The sequence below is a fragment of the Carassius carassius genome, chromosome 49 (assembly GCF_963082965.1).
Source record: "Carassius carassius chromosome 49, fCarCar2.1, whole genome shotgun sequence".
Classification (NCBI taxonomy): domain Eukaryota; kingdom Metazoa; phylum Chordata; class Actinopteri; order Cypriniformes; family Cyprinidae; genus Carassius; species Carassius carassius.
In genome coordinates, this window is record NC_081803.1 from 4,695,578 (window position 1) to 4,719,569 (window position 23,992).

General features: G+C 40.9%; 2 protein-coding genes across 2 annotated transcripts in view; one reads left to right on the plus strand and one right to left on the minus strand.

Moving 5' to 3' along the window:
* LOC132132151 (fish-egg lectin) overlaps window positions 1–23,992 on the plus strand; it is a 132,583-nt gene that overhangs the window by 43,697 nt on the left and 64,894 nt on the right. The window lies entirely within an intron of this gene.
* Window positions 15,857–23,992, minus strand: part of LOC132132339 (fish-egg lectin-like) — a 173,187-nt gene continuing 165,051 nt past the window's right edge. Inside the window, exons 2-6 of the mRNA XM_059544717.1 lie at window positions 17,145–17,213; window positions 16,823–17,050; window positions 16,469–16,680; window positions 16,186–16,313; window positions 15,857–16,037 (exon numbers count right to left, since the gene is read on the minus strand). Of these exons, the coding sequence (XP_059400700.1) occupies window positions 15,857–16,037; window positions 16,186–16,313; window positions 16,469–16,680; window positions 16,823–17,050; window positions 17,145–17,202 (807 nt within the window). The 5' untranslated portion in view covers window positions 17,203–17,213. The remainder of the gene's footprint in view (window positions 16,038–16,185; window positions 16,314–16,468; window positions 16,681–16,822; window positions 17,051–17,144; window positions 17,214–23,992) is intronic.

Sequence of the window (23,992 nt, forward strand, 5' to 3'; positions counted from 1 at the left end):
AAGCTGGTGGCTACAGGGGAATTAGGCAGGGGAGGACAAAAAACAGAGGTTGAAACAGAGGTTAAAACATCCGGAGCTACTAGGTCTTCCTACCGCTCTGACCCGGCCGAGGACGCAGCCTCGTCTGAATCACGTCGCTCAGACCCTGCTTACCACACTGTGACCCGCGGTTCCTCTTGCCCCTGCCCGTAGGCGGGGGAGGAGCGTGAGCCGCAACACTAGCCTTCTGCGCCCATCTAAGATCCTCAGATCGAGATGGGCCAGGACCCCTGTGTTGTTCGGGCTCGGACCTGGACTCCTTTCTTTCGGCGGTATCCAGGTCCTTCAGCAGACCAGCCTGGTAAGCCTGAAGCACTGCCATCGTGTGCAACGAAGCCACCGCCTGACCTGCTGCTGCGTATGTTTTGCCATTTAAGCGGGATCTAAAAAAGGGGGAATTGAGAGAGGACGTTTCCCCCCCAGAGAGATAGCTAGCCAGCATCTCCCTACAGGGGGCATCCTCTCATAGCCGCTTTCGTGCATGCCCCCGATATCAGCATAACTTGTATGCTGAAACCGATGGATGTGAGAGAAAAACGGCCTCTTCCATTCCCTTTCGACTTCTGCAGCTAACAGCTCCCCATACACAGGGCAGGAGGATTGAGAAAGGCTCAGCCTCAGCTTCTTCTCCACTCTCAGACATCTCCTGCTCTTCCTGGGAAAAAACCCAGCAGAGCACTAACTTCAGTACAAGAAAGGGTTAATGACAACGCATCTTCCTCCCGAAGTTCACTCTCGTTTGCCGCCGGAGAGTGTGAAAGGAAAAAAGTTCCTCTCTACACTCCTCAGCGAGATCCACCTGTAATCCCCCCGAGCTCATCCTCCTCCGTGCCTCGGCAACGGTGGGTCCTGAGCCGCGGGATCCAGATGGCTGTCCCTCTTTCCTCGAAAAGAGAGGCAAACGAGAGAGGAGCTTTTTCACCGAAAAACGCTCGCAGTGCACGCAGATTGCCCCCTCGAGGACATCACGCGCGTGCTCTCCGCCCAAACAAGAGACGCAAAGAGTGTGTGTGCCGTATAACACTGACACGGATGAACACACTGTTTAAACGCCTGCTAGTGGATGCCATGACAGCAATAATAGATCGCTCTTACCGTTTTGGTCGTTTCTCAGATGCACGCTTCAAACAAAACAGTCAATGAAGACGAAGAAGATAGTGACGGGTCCTACGGGCGCGTATTTATAGTCGCGCTGGTAGTGACGTCAGAGGCTGTCGCCGGCCAACACGTTGGCGTTTTTCAAAGTATGCTTCAGACACGGGTCACGACGAGGTGTTCCCCATAGTGTCCCCTCAGAGGACGCAGTTCGAAGTTCCCTTGAAAGGGAACGCAAGACTCATGTGGGTGAGTCTGCAACACCTGAGGTTCACTTATCAGGAAGAGAACGGTTCTCATCTGGTGTGTTTCTAGTTGTGATGGATAGGCTGCTGGCTGAACTTGATCGCCGTTTTCAGTCCTATAATGACCTCAACAGCACTCTTGGTTTCCTGAACAACATATCTACCCTCTCTGCAGAACATCTTCATAAAAAAGCAGCAGATCTACAGAAGAGATACCACACTGACCTGGAAAATGAATTTTGTGAAGAAATCATCCAGTTCAAAGAATTAATCTGCCATGATGAGCCATCATCTGCTAGGGAACTTCTTTTGTGCATTAAAGAAGAAAACTACAGACCATCTTCCCAAACGTGGATGTCGCTCTCAGACTTTACCTGACATTACCAGTCACAAATGCAAGTGGGGAGCGCAGTTTCTCCAAACTGAAACTAGTAAAAAATAGACTAAGATCCACAATTGTCCAGCAGAAATTAAATCATCTCACTCTGATGTCAATTGAGAGTGACCTTTTACGTAAGGTGGATTTTACTAATTTGATCAAAGACTTTGCTGCAAAGAAATCCAGAAGATGCCACTTCTAAATAGTACTATGTCAATATCTTTAAAATTAGATGACATACATGAAGTCATAACCTGATTACCTTTTTCTCTCTCTCTCTACCTTGCCTGTTGTTGTTTTAAATGATCAGCCTCTGGATTCTGTTGTTGATGTCTTGCTTTCTTAAGATATGATAGTGTACTATTTTTATTTTATTTTATTGACTGTACATTTCTAATTTGTGTGCATAGTTTAGATTTTTCACTACAACACTTATGTACTGCACACACACACACAATTTATCTTGCACTTTGATCAATGAGTTATTTTGCTATATTCTTGCAATTGAAGGCACTTCCTGTCGGGTCTCGGGGCTAATCACCTGTCTTTTTGGTGTGGGTGTGTGTGTTGGGATGGTGACAGCTCACCACGTCTGCCTGTTTGTGTTTTCCCTGCCTCCCTTGTTCCCCGTTGTTAACCATTATTGCTCGCCACCTGTTCTCTATGTCCTTCTAATTTTTTCCCCTTTATTATTCCCTGTGTTTCTCTGTCTATTGTCAGACTGTTGTTATTCGTTCCAATAGCTCCGATCATCTAGCAGTTCTTTGTACTCACCCTGTCGTGTCTTGTCCTCAGGCTCCAGTGTGTTTGGCTTATTTCTCTGCTCTAGTTCTTACAAACCCAGAGCTCCTAGTAGCTTCAGCTGTTCATCCTGTCACTACGAGTGAATCCTGTGAAACGTGACTCATCTGCTGTTCATCCTGTCACTACGAGTGAATCCTGTGAAACGTGACTCATCTGCTGTTCATCCTGTCACTGCGAGTGAAACCTGTGGAGCGTGACTCTTTCTTCTCTGTCTCCGCTTGTGAATAAAGTTTACCCGCACCTGAATCCAGCCTGCTTTCTCCTGACAGAACAGTCTGACCATATTATGGATTCAGCGGGATCTGGTCCGCTTCGCGCGGCTCTCGCTCAACAGGGAGTGTTGATCGGGCAGCATGCCACTCAGCTCAACACCACCGCGCTGGATGTGGAAGTTCTCAGTGCCCGAGTCTCCGAACTCCTCACACGGGTGGACGATCTTCAGCAAGAGGCAACGAGCCGGGGTCCCGTTCCTCACACCGGTATGTCACACGAGTCCGAACCCCATGCCAACAATCCGCCGGTCTACGATGGCGATCCTAACGCCTGTCAAGCGTTTCTCTCCCAATGCTCGCTGGTGTTTTCTCTGCAGCCCCGGCGTTACGCTAATGAAGAGACCAAGGTGGCTTACGTCCTTACACTCCTCTCGGGCCGTGCCCGCGAATGGGGTATCGCCGTTTGGAGATCGCGGGCTCCCTGTTGTGCCACTTTCGCGGTTTTCAGTCAAGAGATGGCCAAATTGTTTGATCGCTCTGCTCAGGGTGACGAGGCGGCGGCCCAGTTATCACGACTGTCTCAGGGGAGGAGCTCCGTGACTGACTATGCTATCCAGTTCCAGACTTTAGCTGCGGCATGCGGCTGGAATGAGAGCGCGCTGCGCGCTCGTTTTCTTGAGGGTTGGTGTTGGTAAAAGGCAGTCGGTGTCCAGTTGATCAGGTTCGGCTGGGTCTCTGTCGTCGTGTTTTGGAGTAGAAGATCTCCTGTTTGAGCGCTCACATTGAAGCTGTTGCCCAGTGGCCGGTCCCTGACTCCCGGAAGGCTCTGCAGCGTTTCCTGGGTTTTGCCAACTTCTACCGGCGTTACATCCGGAATTTTGGTCAGATCGCTGCACCGCTGACAGCCTTAACCTCCACTAAGGTGTCTTTCAGGTGGAACCGGGAGGCGCAGGTAGCCTTTGACATTTTTAAAGTCCCGTTTTGTCTCTGCACCTATTCTGATGGTTCCAGATCCGGAGGCCCAGTTCATTGTCGAGGTTGATGCTTCTGACGTTGGGGTTGGCGCAGTTCTATCTCAGCGTTCCCTCCATGATGGGAAGGTTCATCCTTGTGCATTCTTCTCTCGTCGTCTCAGCCCTGCAGAACGTAACTATGACATCGGCAACAGAGAGCTGCTGGCGGTACGATTGGCCTTGGGTGAGTGGCGACATTGGTTGGAGGGGTCAGCGCAGCCCTTCTTGGTCTGGACGGATCACAAGAACCTAGAATACATCCGTTCGGCCAAGAGGCTGAGCTCGCGTCAGGCCCGCTGGGCACTCTTCTTTGCCAGATTCAATTTCACCCTCTCGTACCGGCCGGGATCAAAGAACACCAAGCCTGATGCCCTCTCTCGCCTGTTCGGTGCTCCGGGGGGGGAGTTTGCGGCCGAGGCCATCCTTCCTGAGGGGGTGGTGGTCGGGGCTCTTTCGTGGGGTATCGAGCAGCGAGTTGAGGAGGCCGGTCGAGGGGTGCAGGTGCCGGGAGAGTGTCCGGCGGGCAGGTTGCTGGTGCCGGCTGCGCTGCGCTCTGAGGTCCTTGAGTGGGGTCACTCATCCAGGTTAGTCTGCCATCCAGGTATTCGGAAAACGTTGTCTGCCATCCGACAGCGTTTTTGGTGGCCTACTATGGCCGCAGATGTTAGACAGTTTGTGTTGGCCTGCCCCACATGTGCCCAAAGTAAGCCTGTCAATCGCCCTCCTGATGGTCTACTGCATCCTCTCCCTCTCCCTTCCCGTCCTTGGTCACACATTGCCCTTGATTTCGTCTCTGGGCTTCCTCCGTCGAAGGGAAACACTGTAATTCTCACGGTGGTGGATCGCTTTTCCAAAGCGGTTCATTTTATTCCCCTGCCCAAGCTACCCTCCGCCCGGGAGACCGCCCAACTGGTGGTGGATCACGTCTTCCGTCTCCACGGGTTACCGGTGGATGTGGTTTCTGATAGGGGTCCCCAGTTCGTCTCCCGGTTCTGGAGGGAATTTTGTAGACAGATTTGGGCCTCTGCTAGTCTGTCATCTGGTTTTCATCCTCAGACCAATGGGCAGTGTGAGTGGGCCAACCAGGATCTAGGAAGAATGCTCCGCTGTCTAGCATCCAACAATCCGAGTTCCTGGTGTCAGCAGCTCTCCTTGGCAGAATACGCCCATAACACCCTTCCTGCGGCCGCGTCAGGTATGTCCCCTTTTGAGTGTGCTGTTGGTTATAATCCACCTCTGTTCCCATCACAGGAACCCGACGCAGCGGTTCCATCCGCCCTGGCTTTCGTCCAGCGCTGCCGTCGCACCTGGGAGAGAGTCAGGAGGATTTTTGTCCAAGCCTCTGACAGAACCAAGGCTGCAGCTGATCGTCGCCGGTCCTCTCCTCCTACCTATTTGTGTGGTCAACGGGTTTGGCTCTCTACCAAGGATCTGCCTCTCCAGGCGCCTTCTCGTAAGCTGGCACCCAGATTCATTGGGCCTTTCCGCATCACCAAGGTGGTTAGTCCGGTGGCGATCAGGCTCAAGCTCCCTCCTACTCTTGGTCGGGTTCACCCGGTGTTTCATGTTTCCAGGGTCAAGCCTGTGTTCTCTTCCCCCCTTAATCCTGCTTGCAGTCGCCCCACCCCCCCACCCCCTCGTCTTGTGGATGGATCTCCTACCTATACGGTTAAGAGATTACTCGATGAGCGGCGCCGCGGCAGGGGGTTTCAGTATCTTGTGGACTGGGAGGGGTATGGTCCAGAGGAGAGGTGTTGGGTGCCGTCCCGGGACATTCTGGACCGCTCGTTGATTGAGGACTTCCGGCGGCATCGAGGTAGGCCCCTTCCTAGAGCGCCAGGTGACGCTCCTGGGAGGGGGGGTACTGTCGGGTCTCGGGGCTAATCACCTGTCTTTTTGGTGTGGGTGTGTGTGTTGGGATGGTGACAGCTCACCACGTCTGCCTGTTTGTGTTTTCCCTGCCTCCCTTGTTCCCCGTTGTTAACCATAATTGCTCGCCACCTGTTCTCTATGTCCTTCTAATTTTTTCCCCTTTATTATTCCCTGTGTTTCTCTGTCTATTGTCAGACTGTTGTTATTCGTTCCAATAGCTCCGATCATCTAGCAGTTCTTTGTACTCACCCTGTCGTGTCTTGTCCTCAGGCTCCAGTGTGTTTGGCTTATTTCTCTGCTCTAGTTCTTACAAGCCCAGAGCTCCTAGTAGCTTCAGCTGTTCATCCTGTCACTACGAGTGAATCCTGTGAAACGTGACTCATCTGCTGTTCATCCTGTCACTACGAGTGAATCCTGTGAAACGTGACTCATCTGCTGTTCATCCTGTCACTGCGAGTGAAACCTGTGGAGCGTGACTCTTTCTTCTCTGTCTCCGCTTTGTGAATAAAGCCTTGAGTTTACCCGCACCTGAATCCAGCCTGCTTTCTCCTGACACTTCCTATATTATAATTGCTATCTTATATTAGCCTACCACTAAATTTGAACAAATTTAGGCATGTTCTATGAAGTTCTATTTATGTATTTTTGCTAGAGTACTAAATTACATCTAATGATCTTTAAAATGCCAAATGAGAAAATGCTTATTTAATTTTGTTATATATTATTCTCTGAGATTGTAATTTATGTGATGTAGTAGACATACTGTAGGTCAAAGTCAGCCTAACACTGCCTATATGTATACTGGAGATGTATATAATCTATACAATATGTCAGCACTTACCAAGAACAGTTTTTTTTAAAGATTTATACACTCATAGATTTAGCTATTTATATGTAATACAAATGATTTGTTATGATTGCAACCTTACAAGGTATTTGTTTGTTTTTCAATATGTTTTCCAGGTAAATAAGTGTTTTATTCTCATTCTGACCAAGACATTTGTGCATTGCAATAAACACATGATCACTTTGAACTTTTTTAATCATTATTTATTTATTAGAAAAACTTTTTCAAGCTTCAATCAGTGGTCATATAAATAAATTATAACGGTTTTTTTTAACATGTAACACTGTATACTGTACTAGTCACCTTTTGAAAGTAGCTTTGCACTTTAAATAACGATTGGATCGATTATATTGTTACGCCACCAGATGGCGACAAATGACTTAAAAAAAAACATTTGTCATTGAATCGTTCATTCAGGAGATTCTTTCAAAAATGCTGATTCATCTATGAAACAAGTGTATTTGATTGAGGAATTGAATCATTCATTCAAACCCAAGTTTTTTTTTATAAATGATTCAGATTAATTAAACATTTTTATAGACTTCAGCAATTAACATAAATTATGTTATTTTGTTTAGTTGTTTGTTCAGAATCGTGATCTCTATTTTTATTCTCAGTTTATCCAGAATTGTGTAGCTCTAATACATAGCTTGTGTATGTATCATTTTGTTCTATTTAAAGTAATGTATAGAAGGTAGGGCCCGAAAGTGACTCAAGCCCAGGGGCCCCCACCTCCCTAAGTCCTGCCCTGGGCAGAACGATATTGAATTAATTAACAGTATGTTATTGTCAAACATACGTCTTATTACATCACGGAGTTCATTTGTGCAACAAATATTGAGTTTCTATATTGAGATTAAAATGTGTCTTATGCCTCTTAATGTCTATTTTTCATTGTAAGTTTATTTCCAGTAGCCTGCTTTGTGCAATGCATTCAAATACGTAAATATGAGTTTTTTTTATTTTTGCATAGATTTGACAGTTCAGTTGTATCATTTGTAATTATAAAATAATATAGAGTATATGCAGAGGCCATAAAACAATAAAAAACATTTACAATTATAAACTGAATTACAATTAATTTATATATAATTTATATATTATATAAAATATTAAAGTCATATGATAATCTGGCACTGGTCAATGTTAATTTTATACTAACACCTAACGACCTGCACATAGCGTCAAACACAAATTAAGGCTAACAGTAACGGGAGACAAGTGTTACAGTATTCTTAGTGATCCATGATAATTTTGTCTGATGTGTATTGAATAATTGGTAGTCTGCGTGATAACCCACATATAAAAGCACTAGGCTATTGCACAACATTCAGTGTCATCTGCCACTCAAATACTGTGCCACATCCTGACATATAATAAACTTGTAAATAATGTGTCAGTGGAGAGTTGCATGTGTCACTAAAAGCATCACTAAAACTTGTGACACATGCCACTCTCCACTGACACATGCCACTGAAAATTGGACAGTTCAGCTGTTTTCAAGTGGCATGTGTCAGTGGAGAGTAGTTTGTGTCAATAAAACTTTTGACATGTGCCAATTGCTTATTACTAAATATATAATTTGCAGTGATAGTGGCCTACTCTATATATTGTAGTGTTAGTATAATATACAGTAGGCCTTCAGTGCTGACGTGTTTGCATTTTTAAAATGGTATGATTGTGCATACCAATGTAATAAATAAACTGTCACAAATAAAAAAAATATATAACTGCAATTATATAATCACTCCCAGCTTTTTTGCCAGTTATGCATTATTTAGGTGCATTGTTGTATTGTTGCATTCCTTTAGGTCCTCAAATGTTCAAATACTGTATTAGCTTTATTAAGGCTAATGAAGGAAAAAAATGTCAGCTTTGCAGACAGGATGTGGTTGGATCAGAAGAGCTCCTACAAAAAAGGCATTTTAAATATGCTGTGCGCCTTAGAGATGGTGATTTTGGTGAGCATGTTTTGCTTTTGTAACTGTTTTATTCTTTTTAATATTAGTTGTATTATAAATTATTGGCATTTTACGCTTCCAGTTCTTTTCACAGTACCATGCTTTTGAAGTCACTGGTATTGTTTTAAATGTGACAAGATTATACAAAGGCAAAATGCATTTAAACAACATCTGCAGAAACAAGGTAAGAGCTTAGGATGTTATTATATGATTATTAATCATGCTATAACTGAACTCATAACCAATTAAAATTATTGTTTCACCAACTTGTTATTCTTGTTTTGTAGGTTGCATGGTGACACCTTTCAAAGACCTGCCAGAAAGAATCTGTTTGTATTTGTATCTTAGTTTATTGATTTTTGAAACCTACTTCAGAATGTTTTCTGACTCAATATTCAAATGTAATTGTTGTCACAGAAATGGCATTTACTCTTGGTTTTGTCAAGAAGGTCTACAATATATGTACCTAACCTGCCTACATAAAATGTATGACATGAATTAATCAAACTCACAAATCCACTCCTGTACACACATGAATGTGCAGCCACACACAGCTCCAACGTCATCGTCAAATTCGCTGACGACACGACGGTGATAGGCCTGATCACCGACAACGATGAGACAGCCTACAGAAAAGAGGTGAGCACCCTGACTAAAAGGTGTCAGGAGAACCACATCTCTCACATCATTCAACATCGACAAGACCAAGGAGCTTGTGGTGGATTTCAGGAGACAGAGCAGAGAACACACACCCATCACCATCGACAAGACACCTGTGGAGCGGGTAAGCAACTTTAAGTTCCTTGGTGTTAACATTAGTAAGGATTTCACCTGGTCCATACACACTGATGCAGTGCTGATGAAGGCACATCAATGTCTCTTCTTCCTGAGATGGCTGAGGAAGTTTGGAATGAGCCCCAGCATCCTCAGATCATTCTACACTTGCACTGTGGAAAGCAACCTGACGGGCTGCATCACTGCCTGGTTCGGAAAAAGCACTCCTGTCAACCGTAAAGCTCTGAAAAGGGTAGTGCGAACTGCCAGCCACATTGTTGGAGGTGAGCTTCCCTTCCTCCAGGACATCGACACCGGGCGGTGTTAAAGGAAAGCCCAGAGGATCATCAGTGACTCCAGCCACCCGTCCCACAGACTGCTCTCTCTGCTGCCCTCAGGAAGACGTCTCCGCAGCATCCGATCCCGCACTAGCCGACTGAGGGATAGCTTTTTACCTCAGGCTATCAGACTAATGAACAGTCAGAATTAATACACCCTACAGCACCCTACAGCATACTCCCACAATATGGTATGCCACACACTGCACTTTAACTTCAACAGTTCAACATTGGACTATACATACTGACTGCATTTAATACAATAATCTACCTGTTACCACTGGATACCATCCGATGCACATCCATGATCTTTTCTATATCCAATTCATGTACAATCTGTTGCACCTTAGCATATTTTTATGTGTATATATGTTTACATAATCTAGAATATGTACATACTATGTATAATGTGTAGTGCTAACTGTATGTATGTACATATTGCATATAATGTGTATTGCTAACTGTAAGTATGTCTAATAGTACACTGTGTGCACTAACTACATGTATGTGCATATTGCATATTTCATCTGTTGAAGTCTGTATGGTTATATGTTAATTGTTTCTGCAATTTCTGGAGCACGCTCCCAAGACATTCACTCACCAAGGCACATGTGCTGTGGTGATGTGACAATAAAAGTGACTTGACTTGAAACTCTTACTGTAATTGTTTTTTAGGCGAGCAACAGAAAACCAATGAAAATGAAGAACATGCTCCTGTTGGTGAACAGAGATTTCTGTGTTCCTTCTGTTCATCCTCTTTTGTAACAGCAGGGAGTCTTCATAGACATGAAAAAAGAGTTTCATGATACATCAGATCTAGTTTACTGTGTTGACATACAGCAAGGTGTCTTCGCCACAGCCAAAAACAGTAGAGGCCAAAGAGTGCCAATTACTAAAAAATACCACCTCTGGCATAGTAAAATTTTACTGACTTGAACTGTGTACAAAGGTTGGAGAAAATTTGCCACTACGGTTTTAATGGCCTGTTGAATAGTAAATTTTGATTGATTTGGAGTACTGTATGCAAATACAAGAATTAAGGCATTGCTATAACTTACACATTTGTTGAGTCTCTTTTGTGTCTGTGCTTGCTGAAAAAAGTTGTGCCAAATGTTAACCAAATGTTTCAGAGTAGTATGCTACAGCATCGTCACATGACAAACACTGAATGTTAATTCAGCAAAGCAGTCGAGACTGTAACCTACAAATAAATGTTTTACAAAGACTTGTTAATAAGGATCCATACTAGTAAATCATGCTATATTGCCCAGTTGAACTAATTTCATAATTAATTAACTTCACATACTGAACAGAACTGAATCAATACTGAACAATGATAGGCCCATTATTTCCTTTTTGGCAGTTACACTGAGTGGATAAAGTGACATATTCTATTTACGCAAAGTGCAAATAATGATTCATTTTGTTTACACTACAATAGCAGTATTTTCTTTAGGCTAAGTGTAAATATTAGTTAGGTGACATATTTATTTTTTTAGTACTGTAGTGCATTCTAAAACAGTTTATACATATTGAGTGCAAATTCAGATTTATTCATAATATTATTATGAAAGTCCGTTGCTCCTTGTTACTGAATACACATACACACAGCCTCTCACACAGCTACTTAACTTACTGTGGAGTGTTGTTAGGTTTTCTCTTACTACAGGAGTTTTTATATTGGGGCCTCCACTTGGCAGGGCTCTGGAAAATGGTTGGCCTTGTTGATGCCTCTGTTTTTTGGAGCTCTAGTGTATCACGTTGGCCAAACGTTTGAGCCTGCCTGTACTAGAGATCGCTAATGTGTCGTCATCATGACGTATTCCCAATGGTGAACGCAAAGCATTTTGGGAATCCGCGGCACAAACATTAGGCGCCAGACTTCTTTGCATGGAGGGAAGAACGCAGTGTTCAAGATGCCTTCTACCTGCTGTGTTATAAACTGCAATAGTCTTTCCCACGATAGAAGTGGCATAAAGCTTAAGAACAGAATATCCTTTTAATAGTACAAGCCATGCTTCAGAGGTGACAAAAAGGTGACGAATGGCATGGTTAGCAGCGGTAAGGAGGCCAAGATTACCTTCGATAACACTCCACCACCCACATGATGGTGTGTTCAAAGCATTTTCACAAAGGTAAGTTACAATTACTCTCTGTAAATGTTAACTGTTAAGTAGCATGACATGGCTAGAAAATGAGCTTAAGTTAGCAATGTACTAAAGCGTAACGTTAATCAGTTTTAAATGTTGTACATCTAGGCTACATTGCAATTTATTTGGTGACTGTGTTTGCAGGCAAACCTTCCTATGAAATGTTGGAGTGTGATCCTGCTTTGATTACAGGAATAAATTAGTTTAAAATATATTAAAATAGAAAAGTAATTTTAAATTGTCATAATAGTTCACAATATTACTGTTTTTATTATTATTTTTTTATCAAATAAATGCAGCCTTGGTGAGCAGAAGATGCTTCTTTTAAAAACATTACAAAAATCTTACTGACCCCAAACTTTTGAACGGTAGTGTATGTTGTGTGTATCCTGTGTATAGCTAATCTGGATTCCTTAGGAATAGAGGTTGTGATATGACACAATTTTCTTTATTTTGTTACTGTCAGACACTACACCTGCACCTGAGATGGAAGGTCCTGTGAATCCACCTCCATCGCCGGGCACTGTCCACACCACTCATGAGACTGAGCTGAAGACTTTGCTGGATACAATTGTGGTTGTGTGCTGTGCTTTGACCAATGTGTCCAAGTATTGTTGTGAAGGCGTCATGTTAGAATTATACACCATGCTCACATCTTATATGTAAATGTTTTTTTTGTTTTCCAAAAGATTTTGTAATGTCTCTTCTAGGGCTGTCAACGAATATTCTAAATTCGAATATATATTCGAATAGTTTTTAAAAAACAAATTTCGAAGGTGAAAATTAATATTCGAATAAAAAAAAATGTGGAAAAAACGCCCGTGGTAGTAGAGGCGTGGCTGTCTGCTTTGCGAGTGGGCACGCTAGCGCGCCTGAGGGTTCAGGGACAGGTCACAGGAGTCGCACTGTCTGGCACAGCATCACTGGTGAAAGTTGACGCGTCTTTATGGAAGATGACAGCAAGTGCAGAGCCCAACTCGACCGCAGCAGAGAAAGCGAGGTAAAATTGTTGACCCGCAAGAGTTGTATGCAAGCTATTCAAGATTCATTCGACCACTAGCAACATGAGGTCACATCTCAAAAATGTGCACCCAAATGAGCATGGCATAATGTGTGGAACTCCAGCTAAACAGTCACGTCTTGACACTTAACGTTACTTTGCATCGCTCGCCACAAGCTCTTTGTCTGCAACACGACAAGAGGCCATAACGGATAAATTAATTTCGTTCATTTGTAAGGACATGAGACCGATCAGTATCGCGGATGGGGCAGGCTTTGGGGAGTTCTATCAAGCAATGGATCCGAGGTTTGATTATTTATAGTTTCATGTCAAGGAAAAGTTCCATGTTTACCACAGCTCGCTCGGAGCATTCAATGTCAGTTCTATATGCTGTAAAACTTCAATTAATATTAATAATATTTGTTTCAATCACTGAATGAAGCCTGCTATATTTGGGACAGAATTCGCGACCTTAAATTGCTTGCACAAAACTCTTGATCAGCACTGAAAAATTTGTTTGTTCATTTAAACCGTTATGCGCAGAGAGGGTGAGAGAGCGTGAGGTCTGCAGTCTTGGCCATTAGTTGATTTCCTTGTTTTTGTGTAGGTAATACATTGTCAAATATGTTTAAACTTAAATAGACTACCTATACAAGTGTCTCTTTGTATTATTTTATCCTGTTATTGACGTAATGCGCGTCATTGACAACATGCGCCACCAGATGTTCGAATAGTTCGAATATTCGTGTTTTTTTGGAGGGAATATTCGAACGTCATTTTTGAGCAATTTTGACAGCCCTAGTCTCTTCTCACATGTAATGTTTCTTAGCCATATCTGTAAATAAAATACACAAAGATTGAATGAAATTCTGCCTCCTTTATCTGTATTAAGGAAGAATTGTGCAAAATCAGTGTTCTTTGGTTGCAAACACAATTACATAACTTAAATAGTAGTAACAACCAACTTAATTTCAGTCTCTTTACATATTTAACATGTAAATACATTTAGATTAATACATTTACATTTATAAAGAGTCCATAGAAATGATGAGAAACTGAAAATGTATGAGGTAGGTTGTGGGTGATAAGTCACAGACACATGACTCTTCGCTGGCTGGTGTGCTGCTGAGTCCCACACAACATAAATGGAACCACTGTATAGGACAGTTCTAATTATCGCAAGCAACATGTCATCAAGCTCTTCAGGCTGTCTGCAAAAGCACCACAACACAGCCTTTTCACATGCCCTTCTTTTGGGCCGGAGGGTGTTACCTTGACCGGTCGCTCTGCTCGCAAGGATCGAGTCCTTTGATTCTCTTTATTTTCTCGTCATATCTCATCTTTGCATTAGGATTTAGTTTTAGGCGGTATGGTCCGACAATGTTTTCTTTAGCCCGCTGCATTTTGTAGGATTATATTCTGTTTTACACGCAAATTTTTCATTATTTTCACGCCAGAACACTAGCCTGCTATGCCAGACCATGTTAACTGGCCAAACATACCCATAATTCTTTGCGTTCTGATGACGTTGCTGCCCAGTTGGTGACATGTGTAAGCGATCTCTATAGGCTTTGTAGCTCGGGTTCTGGCTGCAGTGATTATTGCTGGGCCCTCAGGGATGATGTTCCTCTGAAACCTTGACTTATTTGCCCAGTAATTTGGGCTCTGTGGAATTACAAATTTATAAAATGTTAAATCTAGGTTCCAATATAATAGTAGACATTTTGAGGTAATAAAGCTGACATATCCAAGAAGATCAAATCAGGAAAATCAGGTTTGCCTTCATGCACTTCCTGACTATAGGGCAAGGTCCCAAGATAAAGGTGCCTGCTAAACTCAAGTCACAGCTGTGCCGTTGTTTCTATGATAATGTGAAGGTATCAGCGATACTGTCAGGCACCTCTGTTTTTAAATGACACTGTTATGCTGACAAGATCAAAGATGGGAAAATGGCCAGTATCAGGCCGATCCCTGTATTCCATTTGCATGCTTTGTTTAGGTTGTCTCCACCTCTGTGTATCCCGCCCCCTTGAAATGTGTATAAACTACAATGTTTTAATGACTAGTTAGACTTTTGATGACTACAGCGCCATACAGAGCGTTCTCAATAAAGAATTCTGCTGAAGATTACCCAAGAGTCTCCTGGTCTTCTCTTCTGAGTTTCCAACATCTCTCATCCTTCAACATGGCAGCATGGGTATTCTGTTCCCCATAGCACTCTCTTAGGGACACAGTGTGGAGTTCACTTTGCAAAGGGAACGCCTCAGGTTACATTTTAAGTTCTTGTCAAGTTCTAAAAGCGCTAAGGATTGTTCCTGGCAATTTGTGTGTGTGTAGCTTCAAGAGGGAAAATGTTGGTTTATGTCAATAATGTTAATTGTATATATATATATACACACACATGTTTGAATCGTACACCTTTTTAATATTTCTGTATATATACACTGTTGAATCCATTAATATGATTAACTCTTACTGTAAGCTTAATTTCAAGGATTTTAGTGTTACATGATGTTGTGTAGCAGCAATTTTCCATTGTTTTCACTTTGAAAAGGTAATCGAGTTTGAATTTGTTGTTCAGAGTAAGTCGAAGAAAGATGCACAATCATTTCATCTCCTGATTAGTTTTCCCTCTTGAATAATAGGAAATTCAGTTTATAACTACTGTTAAACAAAATGCAGTGTCAACTGGTTTTGGATATCAATGGATAGCTTTTGACTGGATCTCCTATAGTGACTGAAGCCAACATTCCTCACGTGTTAGCAGGCTCTAACAATTTTTTGTATTAAACACTCTAAAAATGTAGACTATACACTAGGTTAATAGATAATAACCTGTATTAAAACTCTAATCACACATGAACGATTTCAATAAATATTTTTTTATAGTGTCTATATGGCATGGTTGTGTGTGTCACTTGAAATGTCGCCACAGAGCCAAATACACAAAAGAAACCCGTGAGAGATGCTTTCATAATGCTTTACTGGTTCAATAGCAAGAAAGAAAATTAATCAATCTCTTTTGTTTGTTAGTGGCTGATTACTTTATTACAAATCACTTTGAGGCTTCTGTTAATGATTGAGCTCCTCAGTACATTTACGCAGGCGCCAGAATTCTCTACCAGTGCTAATCTGGGAGCTGTACAATATAATGTGAGTATGACTCTGACGTGCATTTACGGATGGAGCCATCAACACACACGACCCACAGCACTCCCAGTTCAAAGCTCACATGCTGGTGACCATTGGGACAGGCAACCACTGAGATCCAGTCTGTGCCAGAGGGGTTGGAGCGAGTGACACCAGCTCTGCAATAGACAAATGGGTCCTTGAATGAAGCATTTGGCTTCTATTTATACGCACTACATTTAATGCCCATCCCCCCCCCCCCCACACACACACACGACAAGCTAATCATTTGGTTTATAAAACTTGTAATATCACTATTCAGCTTACCGTTTGAATAAGCTCCCTTGAGAGTTCACGCCATAGACACTGCCATCAGTTGCTACTTCAATCATGGACAGAAGTCCAGGAATATTCACAAAGCTGCCGGACCCTGAACAGACACTAGACGACACATCCTGCACAAGACCAAAAGAGACACAAATCCGGTTAGTAGTCACATCAAGAAAAATGTCTTTGCTGCCTTCACCCCAGTGATTTTCCCAGTTTTGTCAGAAACTCAAACTTTTGCATAATAAAAACCTGGCTCTTGTATTTAGCATTGTGACATTACCTTCAGGATGAAGATTTGGTCATTGCTGTTCACTCCCCAACAGCTGTATGGACCACAGCTGTAGTACTTCAGCTTTCCACCAATTTGAACCCAAGGAATGTTACTGGATGGCCATTTGTTGTTAGCATCCCTATTTAAACAGAATATGTCATCATACATATTGACACCTGCAATGATCTGATCACCTCCAGCATCCACCTGCTTGAGAAACCCTTACAACACAGTCAACAGGTTCAATTAAAGATTAGTCAGTTAATAAGAACCATAATAAAATAATGTCTTTGGCTATTTTACAACATGTAAATTCATGACCGCTTAAACTAGTCTTCATTTCTGTTCTCTGGAAGTCTTTACCTTCAAGCTGAACAAAACCGCCACTCTGAAACTTAAAGAGGCTGTCTGCTGTATTAACCCCAAGCTGACCAGCAGGACCAACACTGAAGTGCTTTAGAGACCCACTGATCTTTGTGAAGACGTTATCAATCAGGACGAATATCTCATTATTCTTGTTCACGCCAACCACGGAGCCAGACCCAGAGTCTATCTGCTTCAGGTTACCGTTCACCACGATACACTTTAAGGCTGTGAAAACAATATAATGATTGCAAAATAATCAGTGACTGCAAATACAACAACTTTTACATATGAACCTTTTATTAAAAAAAAAAAAGTTTACCTCGAGTGTGAAGGAACTGGCAGCAGAAGAATAGCAGGACGCTCTGATAAACCTTCATTGCTCCACAACACAATTTGCTAATCTGTCCATAAACAATTACTTTATAGAAGTGAAGTCCGGTATTCTGTCGATTGGTCCTACGCGGTCAGATTTTCCTACTTCCCACTAAAACAGTGGGTAGTTAAATTCGACAACGAAAAATGCTACTGTAAAGTTATGGTTTAATAACGTCTACACCTACCACAACCCTAAACCTACACTGTTAACAATTTTCTTGTATTTATACAGTACAGTACTGGCAGCACGGTGGCCAGCAAGTTACTGTATTCTGTTTTACAGTAACTGTACTGTAATTCAATTTACAGTACATACAAACATTACTGTAAACTACAAGACAATACTGTACTGTATTTTTACGGTATTTTGTAATTGTACTGCTTCTGCTGTAATTAATTATACGGTATTGTACTGTAATATTTATATTGATATATTATTGCTAAATAATATAATTTTCAATTTAATAATAATGGTAATATTACATTTATATAATATTTAGTCATTTACAGTATAGAAATCTATAGATTACAATTGTAAAATTCAACATCAGAATAACTGCAAATTAAAAGACAATCCAAACAATGTTATTGTCAAAAACATTTTTTTTTATTAATCATGGATAAATTCAAGGATTAATCAAGAACTGCAATGTAGTTCATTTAATTTGCAAATTCAGGATTCAAATTAACAGGAACATCAAAAAAAAAAAAAAAAACTCCAGGACTTCGAAATTACACAACCCTCAAAAGACAAGAACTGTCAAACACTGAGGGACACACAGTTTACAAGCGTGTGTGTGTATCAATATCAATGGGTAACTGTACAAACATCTGTATGTATATGTTTGTGTTGTATATGTGTGTGTGTGTGTGTGTGTGTGCAGGGGAAGTGTGTGGATGTGAGTGTAGCTGTACAAAAATATGTGTATGTTTGACAGTGTACGATTTGTGTCAGTGAATGTGTGAGTGGGTGTATGATTGTGAATATCAATTGGTAACTGTACAAACATGTGTATGTATATGTTTGTGTCGTATGGGTATGTGTGCAGGTGAGTGGGTGTGTGTGTAGGTGAGTGTGTGGATGTGAGTGTAGCTGTAGAAAAATATGTGTATGTTTGACAGTGTACGATTTGTGTCTGTGAATGTGTGAGTGAGTGTGTGTGTGTGTGCAGGCGAGTGTGTGAATGTGAGTGTAGCTGTACAAAAATATGTGTATGTTTGACAGTGTACGATTTGTGTCTGTGAATGTGTGAGTGTGTGTGTGTGTGTGTGTGTGTGTAGGCGAGTGTGTGGATGTGAGTGTAGCTGTACAAAAATGTGTATGTTTGACAGTGTATGATTTAACTGTACAAACATCTGTATGTATATGTTTGTGTTGTATGTGTGTGTGTGTGCGTGTGTGTTTAGTTTGACGTTTTCCATTCAAACTCAATCAACGACCGAATAAAACTATTAACATGAGGGTTGATGGTTGTCACTTTCCTCTGGACCACCCTCTTGGTTTTCTTGCTCACTCCTTGTCTGGCTGTACACTTTAATTTCATGCTGGCATTGCCGTCTTCCGGGTTAATTCTGACGAGGAACCTGTTAGAAATATCATACAACTCAATAAATATGCTTCTATTACAAAAGTGAAATGCAGAAATAAAATACAAAAGTGAAATGCAGAAATAAATTTACTTGCCTCTGAGCAAGCTCTAATGTACATGCAGCAGACTCCTGGTACTCGATGTTAAAAATATAATAGCTTGCAAAAAGCACTGCAAAGGCGGTTATAATATTGTCACTGTTGTCCAGTGTCAACAAAACTCTTCCCTCGATTGACAGCATCCACCTGGATGCTGTCGTGATTGAATGTCCTTAAAAAAAGAAAGAACAATGTTTGAGACTTCTAGGTCTTAAATAAAACTTCATTCGAACACATACATACAGTATATGAAACACTTGCATACACATATACTAAGTAGTCACACATACATGTATACTGCAGAATGCTCAAACAAATAAATATGAAATTTACAACGACACACCTAAATGTGCTCACGCACATACACGCAAACTCTCCAAGCACATACTTGTATACTTAAAGTACACACAAACTATACACGCACATACTCCGTGAGACGAGAGCACACACAAACACAAACTCGCGCACATACTCTTCTATGTCATTTTGTGTGTCTGTGCTCGCGTCTCAAATAAGTATGTGCGTGTACGTCTCATAGGAGTATATGTGTGGATAGTTCCGCACGTCTTGTGTGTGTAGAGTTTGCGTGTATGTGCTTGAGCGACTTTAGGTGTGTCGTTGTGCATTTCATGTATTTGAGCATTCTGCAGTATGTATGTGTGACTAAGTATATGTGTATGCAAGTGTATGCAAGTATATGTGTATGTGTAACCACCTCGATTTGTGTTCCAACAACAATCAAGTCTGTTTTGGTCGAAATAAACTAACGTTAGCAGCTATAAGGTCTTGTTAACGTTAATTCACGGAGTGATAAGATTTGAAAATGTCGGTAAAGCAGCGGAGTTCAGCAGATCTAACTAACGTTAATAGTGTTTTTGCAACTGTCGCTGGCTAAACTTCCACTAAACTACCACTGTCATTTCACATATGTACACTATAGCGTAACATCATAAAACCTTATTATAAAATTAACTTACCAATTAATATCCAGATATCTGCTGACTGCTGAGACTTCATCCGTGAATGGTCTGGATTTGTGCTCTGACGTCACGCGCGCTCTCTGTTTACAGCAACCCTGTATTATTGCCTGGCATATTACAACCAGGTTACAGCTAGGTTACAGCAACATTAAAATGTACTGTAAAATGTTCCCGCTCGATCAAAATTACCCAGAATGCAATACAAATTACGGTATTTTACTGTAATATAGAAATGCAGTATTGTATTGTAGGTTTTTACAGTACTGTGCTGCTAAATCTACAGCAACATTTAACAGTGTACCATTTACAGTACTGCAAATACAGTAATTACGTGTTATATCACAGTTGTAGCTAGAAGGGATACAGCTACAGAAAACCAATAATAAATGATTTTCGACCAATTAGATTATTTTTTTTTTTATTAAAGTCTACACCTACACCAACCCTAAACCTATCTTTACAGTAATGCTGATACATTAAATATCGTTGTTTAGCTTGAGAAAATGGACAAGATATTGATGTGCGCAGTAGCCTAAACCCGTGTAGGAAAATTTGACGGGTAGGATAAAATGTCAGGACACCGGATAAAACATGTAATGATCAATATCACAGTGACAGTAATTAAACAAACAACCTTATCTTGTTAGTTCAGGATTCAGCAGTCACTGGAGATTCTCCTCTGATGTGATGCATTAGAAACTTGCATTAAGTATGGTACATGTTGTTGAGGGAGAGCTTATATATCCCTTCCAGTCGGTCACTGAGTTACGTCGACCGACGAATTCGGATTTCGCTTCAAGAGACCAATCTACTTCGAGTGTGAACTAAACGAGCCAATGGACATTTACATTCGATGATTGCATCCAGCTGCTGCGGATCACAGCGTGATCATGAAAATGTGGGCGCCGTTTGTAAAGCGGCTCACGCTGAAAAAAATACAGCAACATTTAGTCACATTTAGCTCCAAACAATATTTAAAAAACTGGTATGAATTTTTGAAGGTCACATTTTAGCACATTTACAACAATATTTGTCAACTTAGAGATATTTTGAATAGTTACATCTAAATATTAAATGTTACATCTAAATCTAGTGTGATATAAAATGGGCCATCAGGTAAAATGGGCCATTTAAGGTTTGGGGTTCCCAGCCCCTCTGGAATTTAAAACCAATGACTACAAAATATTTCAAACTATTAGGCAAACTATTGTTTGAGATGCGCCTTGCCTCGCCTGAAATGTATGCGAGAGTAGGCGGCTGCAGTGAGAGGAGTGAACAAAGCGCAGGCAAGCCGGACAGATCTCTCTTCTCGTAGTGGATCTGACACCTGTGAGATCAAAGATGGCTATCGCGCGATTCACGCTCGTGCACACCCTTACGAAAATTAACCATGGTTTTACTACAAATAAAACCAAAAAACCATGGTAACCACAAATTAACCATGGTTTTGCTATATTAGCCATAGTTTAACCATGGTATTTGTAGTAAATCTGTGGTTATACAAATGGTAGTCAACACACCAAAAAAACATGGGTTTCTACAGTTTTACTTTAATAAAACCATGGTTATTTTTCATAAGGGCAGTGTTGCTAATAAACTTGATGTAATTCAATATGGCGCTCAGATATGGGGTGTGGTTTATGCATTTGATTTGCAAACTAAGCGATCATCGTGTCGATCGTCGCTTACCTTGCCGTGACCAAAGACGTGTGAAAAGAAGCACTACACTTTCGTCGCCCCATTCTCACGTGAGAAGCTACGTGACGTCATTCGCCTTGTCGTTTTTAATATCTTTTTTTTTTTCATTGGTGTGTGTGATTTTGTCAAATGTCTTAGGTGCTGTAGGTAAGTGGTTTTTTTGTTGTTGTTCGGAGCAAAATGAAAGAAAAACCTGCATTTTATAACAATTTAGTTCCTCCAAATCCACAAATATTTCATAATCTTCAGAATGCTGACGAAAATATGAGTAAAATTAAAATTACACTGCAGTATATCTAATCAATGAACTTACAATGTTATTTAGAAGCGCACATGTAAAACAACAACCAGGAACAACCAATTCACAGCTTTCTTGTAAGCATCATATATCAATAATGGCACCAAGATAAGGACAGTATAAACCAAAAAGACAACATTTGTATAAGTTTAAGTGTTTTGTCCACCAGAAAACATAAATTGAAAAACGGCTTAATGCATTAAAAGTTAAATCCAAAGGCCAAATTCGAAATTAACAATGGACCATGAGTAAACACTTCAATCATGTAATGTTTTAATAATTTAGTAGTTTAGAAATGATAATATTCTAGCTAGGCTATATATTATACTGGATTGCATATATACACACATTACAATTTGTTTTATGATTTCTCCAAAGTTGGCCTCATTTTACATATATTTTATGTTCTCATTCATAAAACACAAACACATCAAATAGTTAACTCTATTGTCACAGTGTGAATTCAAATAACACACAATTATCCATAAGCAGGCATTCAGTAGCAAAACTGATGACACCAGTTATAATCTCAGGAAATTATGAACAGGAGCACAGGTGACTGCTTTAAAAATGCATCCTAGCACTGGAGAGAGAGCTGAAAGAATCGCACAGTGTAGTACAGTATAGTAACTATAGTAACAGTACTTTATTACAGTTACAGTGTTCTGAATTGATCTAACTAGTGTTCAGTGGGCAGGGAGGTTGTCTGCACTGTAAATTATAATGAGTAAACCTTATTTAAAAAAAACATGCAAAGCGATTGCCTTGAAAAAAACAAGTAAAGTGAAATAAGAATAGTTACTAAAAAAGGTTTATTTATAAGTGTTGTAAACTTACACACAAGTTCTTGTAACTCAGTATCCCAATTTTCAACAACTAAATTAAGTACATTATACTATGTACGCATTTCTAACAACTCATTTAAGTTTAGCTAAATCAAGTAACATTTCCTGCGACTTGGAATTTTTGGAAAGTTGTATTTACTTGAACAGAAATCTAGTTTTGACCAATTGCCTTAAAAAAAAGTTACCGTTACTCTAGTAACTTAAATGCTTCAAAAATCTATTACAAATTCATGACAACAATGTTCTATTCTTCACACACATAATGAAATCAAATGTAGTGACAGTTCAAAGTTAAAGATGATATATTTTTTTCAATGTAGTTTTAACTTGTATTACAAACACTTTGAAACAAAGCAAAAAAATCTGCTTTTGGTTATGTTAAACAATGAAGGTAGCGGTACAATGATTTTAAATACGGCAATGAGTTTTTCTGTCCCAAGTCAAGCATCATATTGTAGGTGTTCTTCACAGTATCAGGGCAACCCACATGTAGCAGTGATGCAAACGTAGCACATGGTGGTCGGGAAGCAAATGTTGAAGGTAGACCCTGGAGACTGTTATTTGCAGTACTACCCTGAACAATGATGGCAGAAGACACAGGGTCAAGATTTGGAGAAGTACTTATTCGTCAGTGATAGTCAGCAAGCCAACAGATACTAGTGCCCAGACTGCATCAACATCAGACACCTGTATAAAACCAAATAAAAACAATATTAGCAGGGAAATGTGGATGATCAGTTTTCAGTGTTTGACTGAAATTTGATGACTCAACTTGACAAATTTGATATTTGACTCCCCCAAGTTTAACATTAGAGAATAATGTTTGCCTGTCTGTGTCCGTTCACAAAGTGAATGCAATCTCGCGTAACACTGCGTGTGTCCGAGAGTAATTTGAATGGGAGTGTTTTAAAAGCTTGATCAAGTAAGTTTTAACTGTGTACCAACAGCGAAGGGAACTTTTTGTGTCCAGAGAAACTGGCACGGAGATTCAGATTGCCATCACTGTGTTCCCTTAACTACAGCAGGAAGCTGCTATTTGAAATAAGATAAATTTAACTCTATACGAACTGAGAGTTTAAGTGCCACATCGCAAAACCAACTAAAAGCGGTGTTATTTGTACAGTGTTGAAATGAGCCGACATTTCATGTTACATGTTTAACTGTACGTCCAATGCAACGATTCATGTGCTAATGTTAATTCACTCGAGTGTGTTTTGGTTGCCACAGTGACGACCGTGACACGGAAGTCTTAATCTACTTCCGGAGCAACTTTGCACTGCGAAC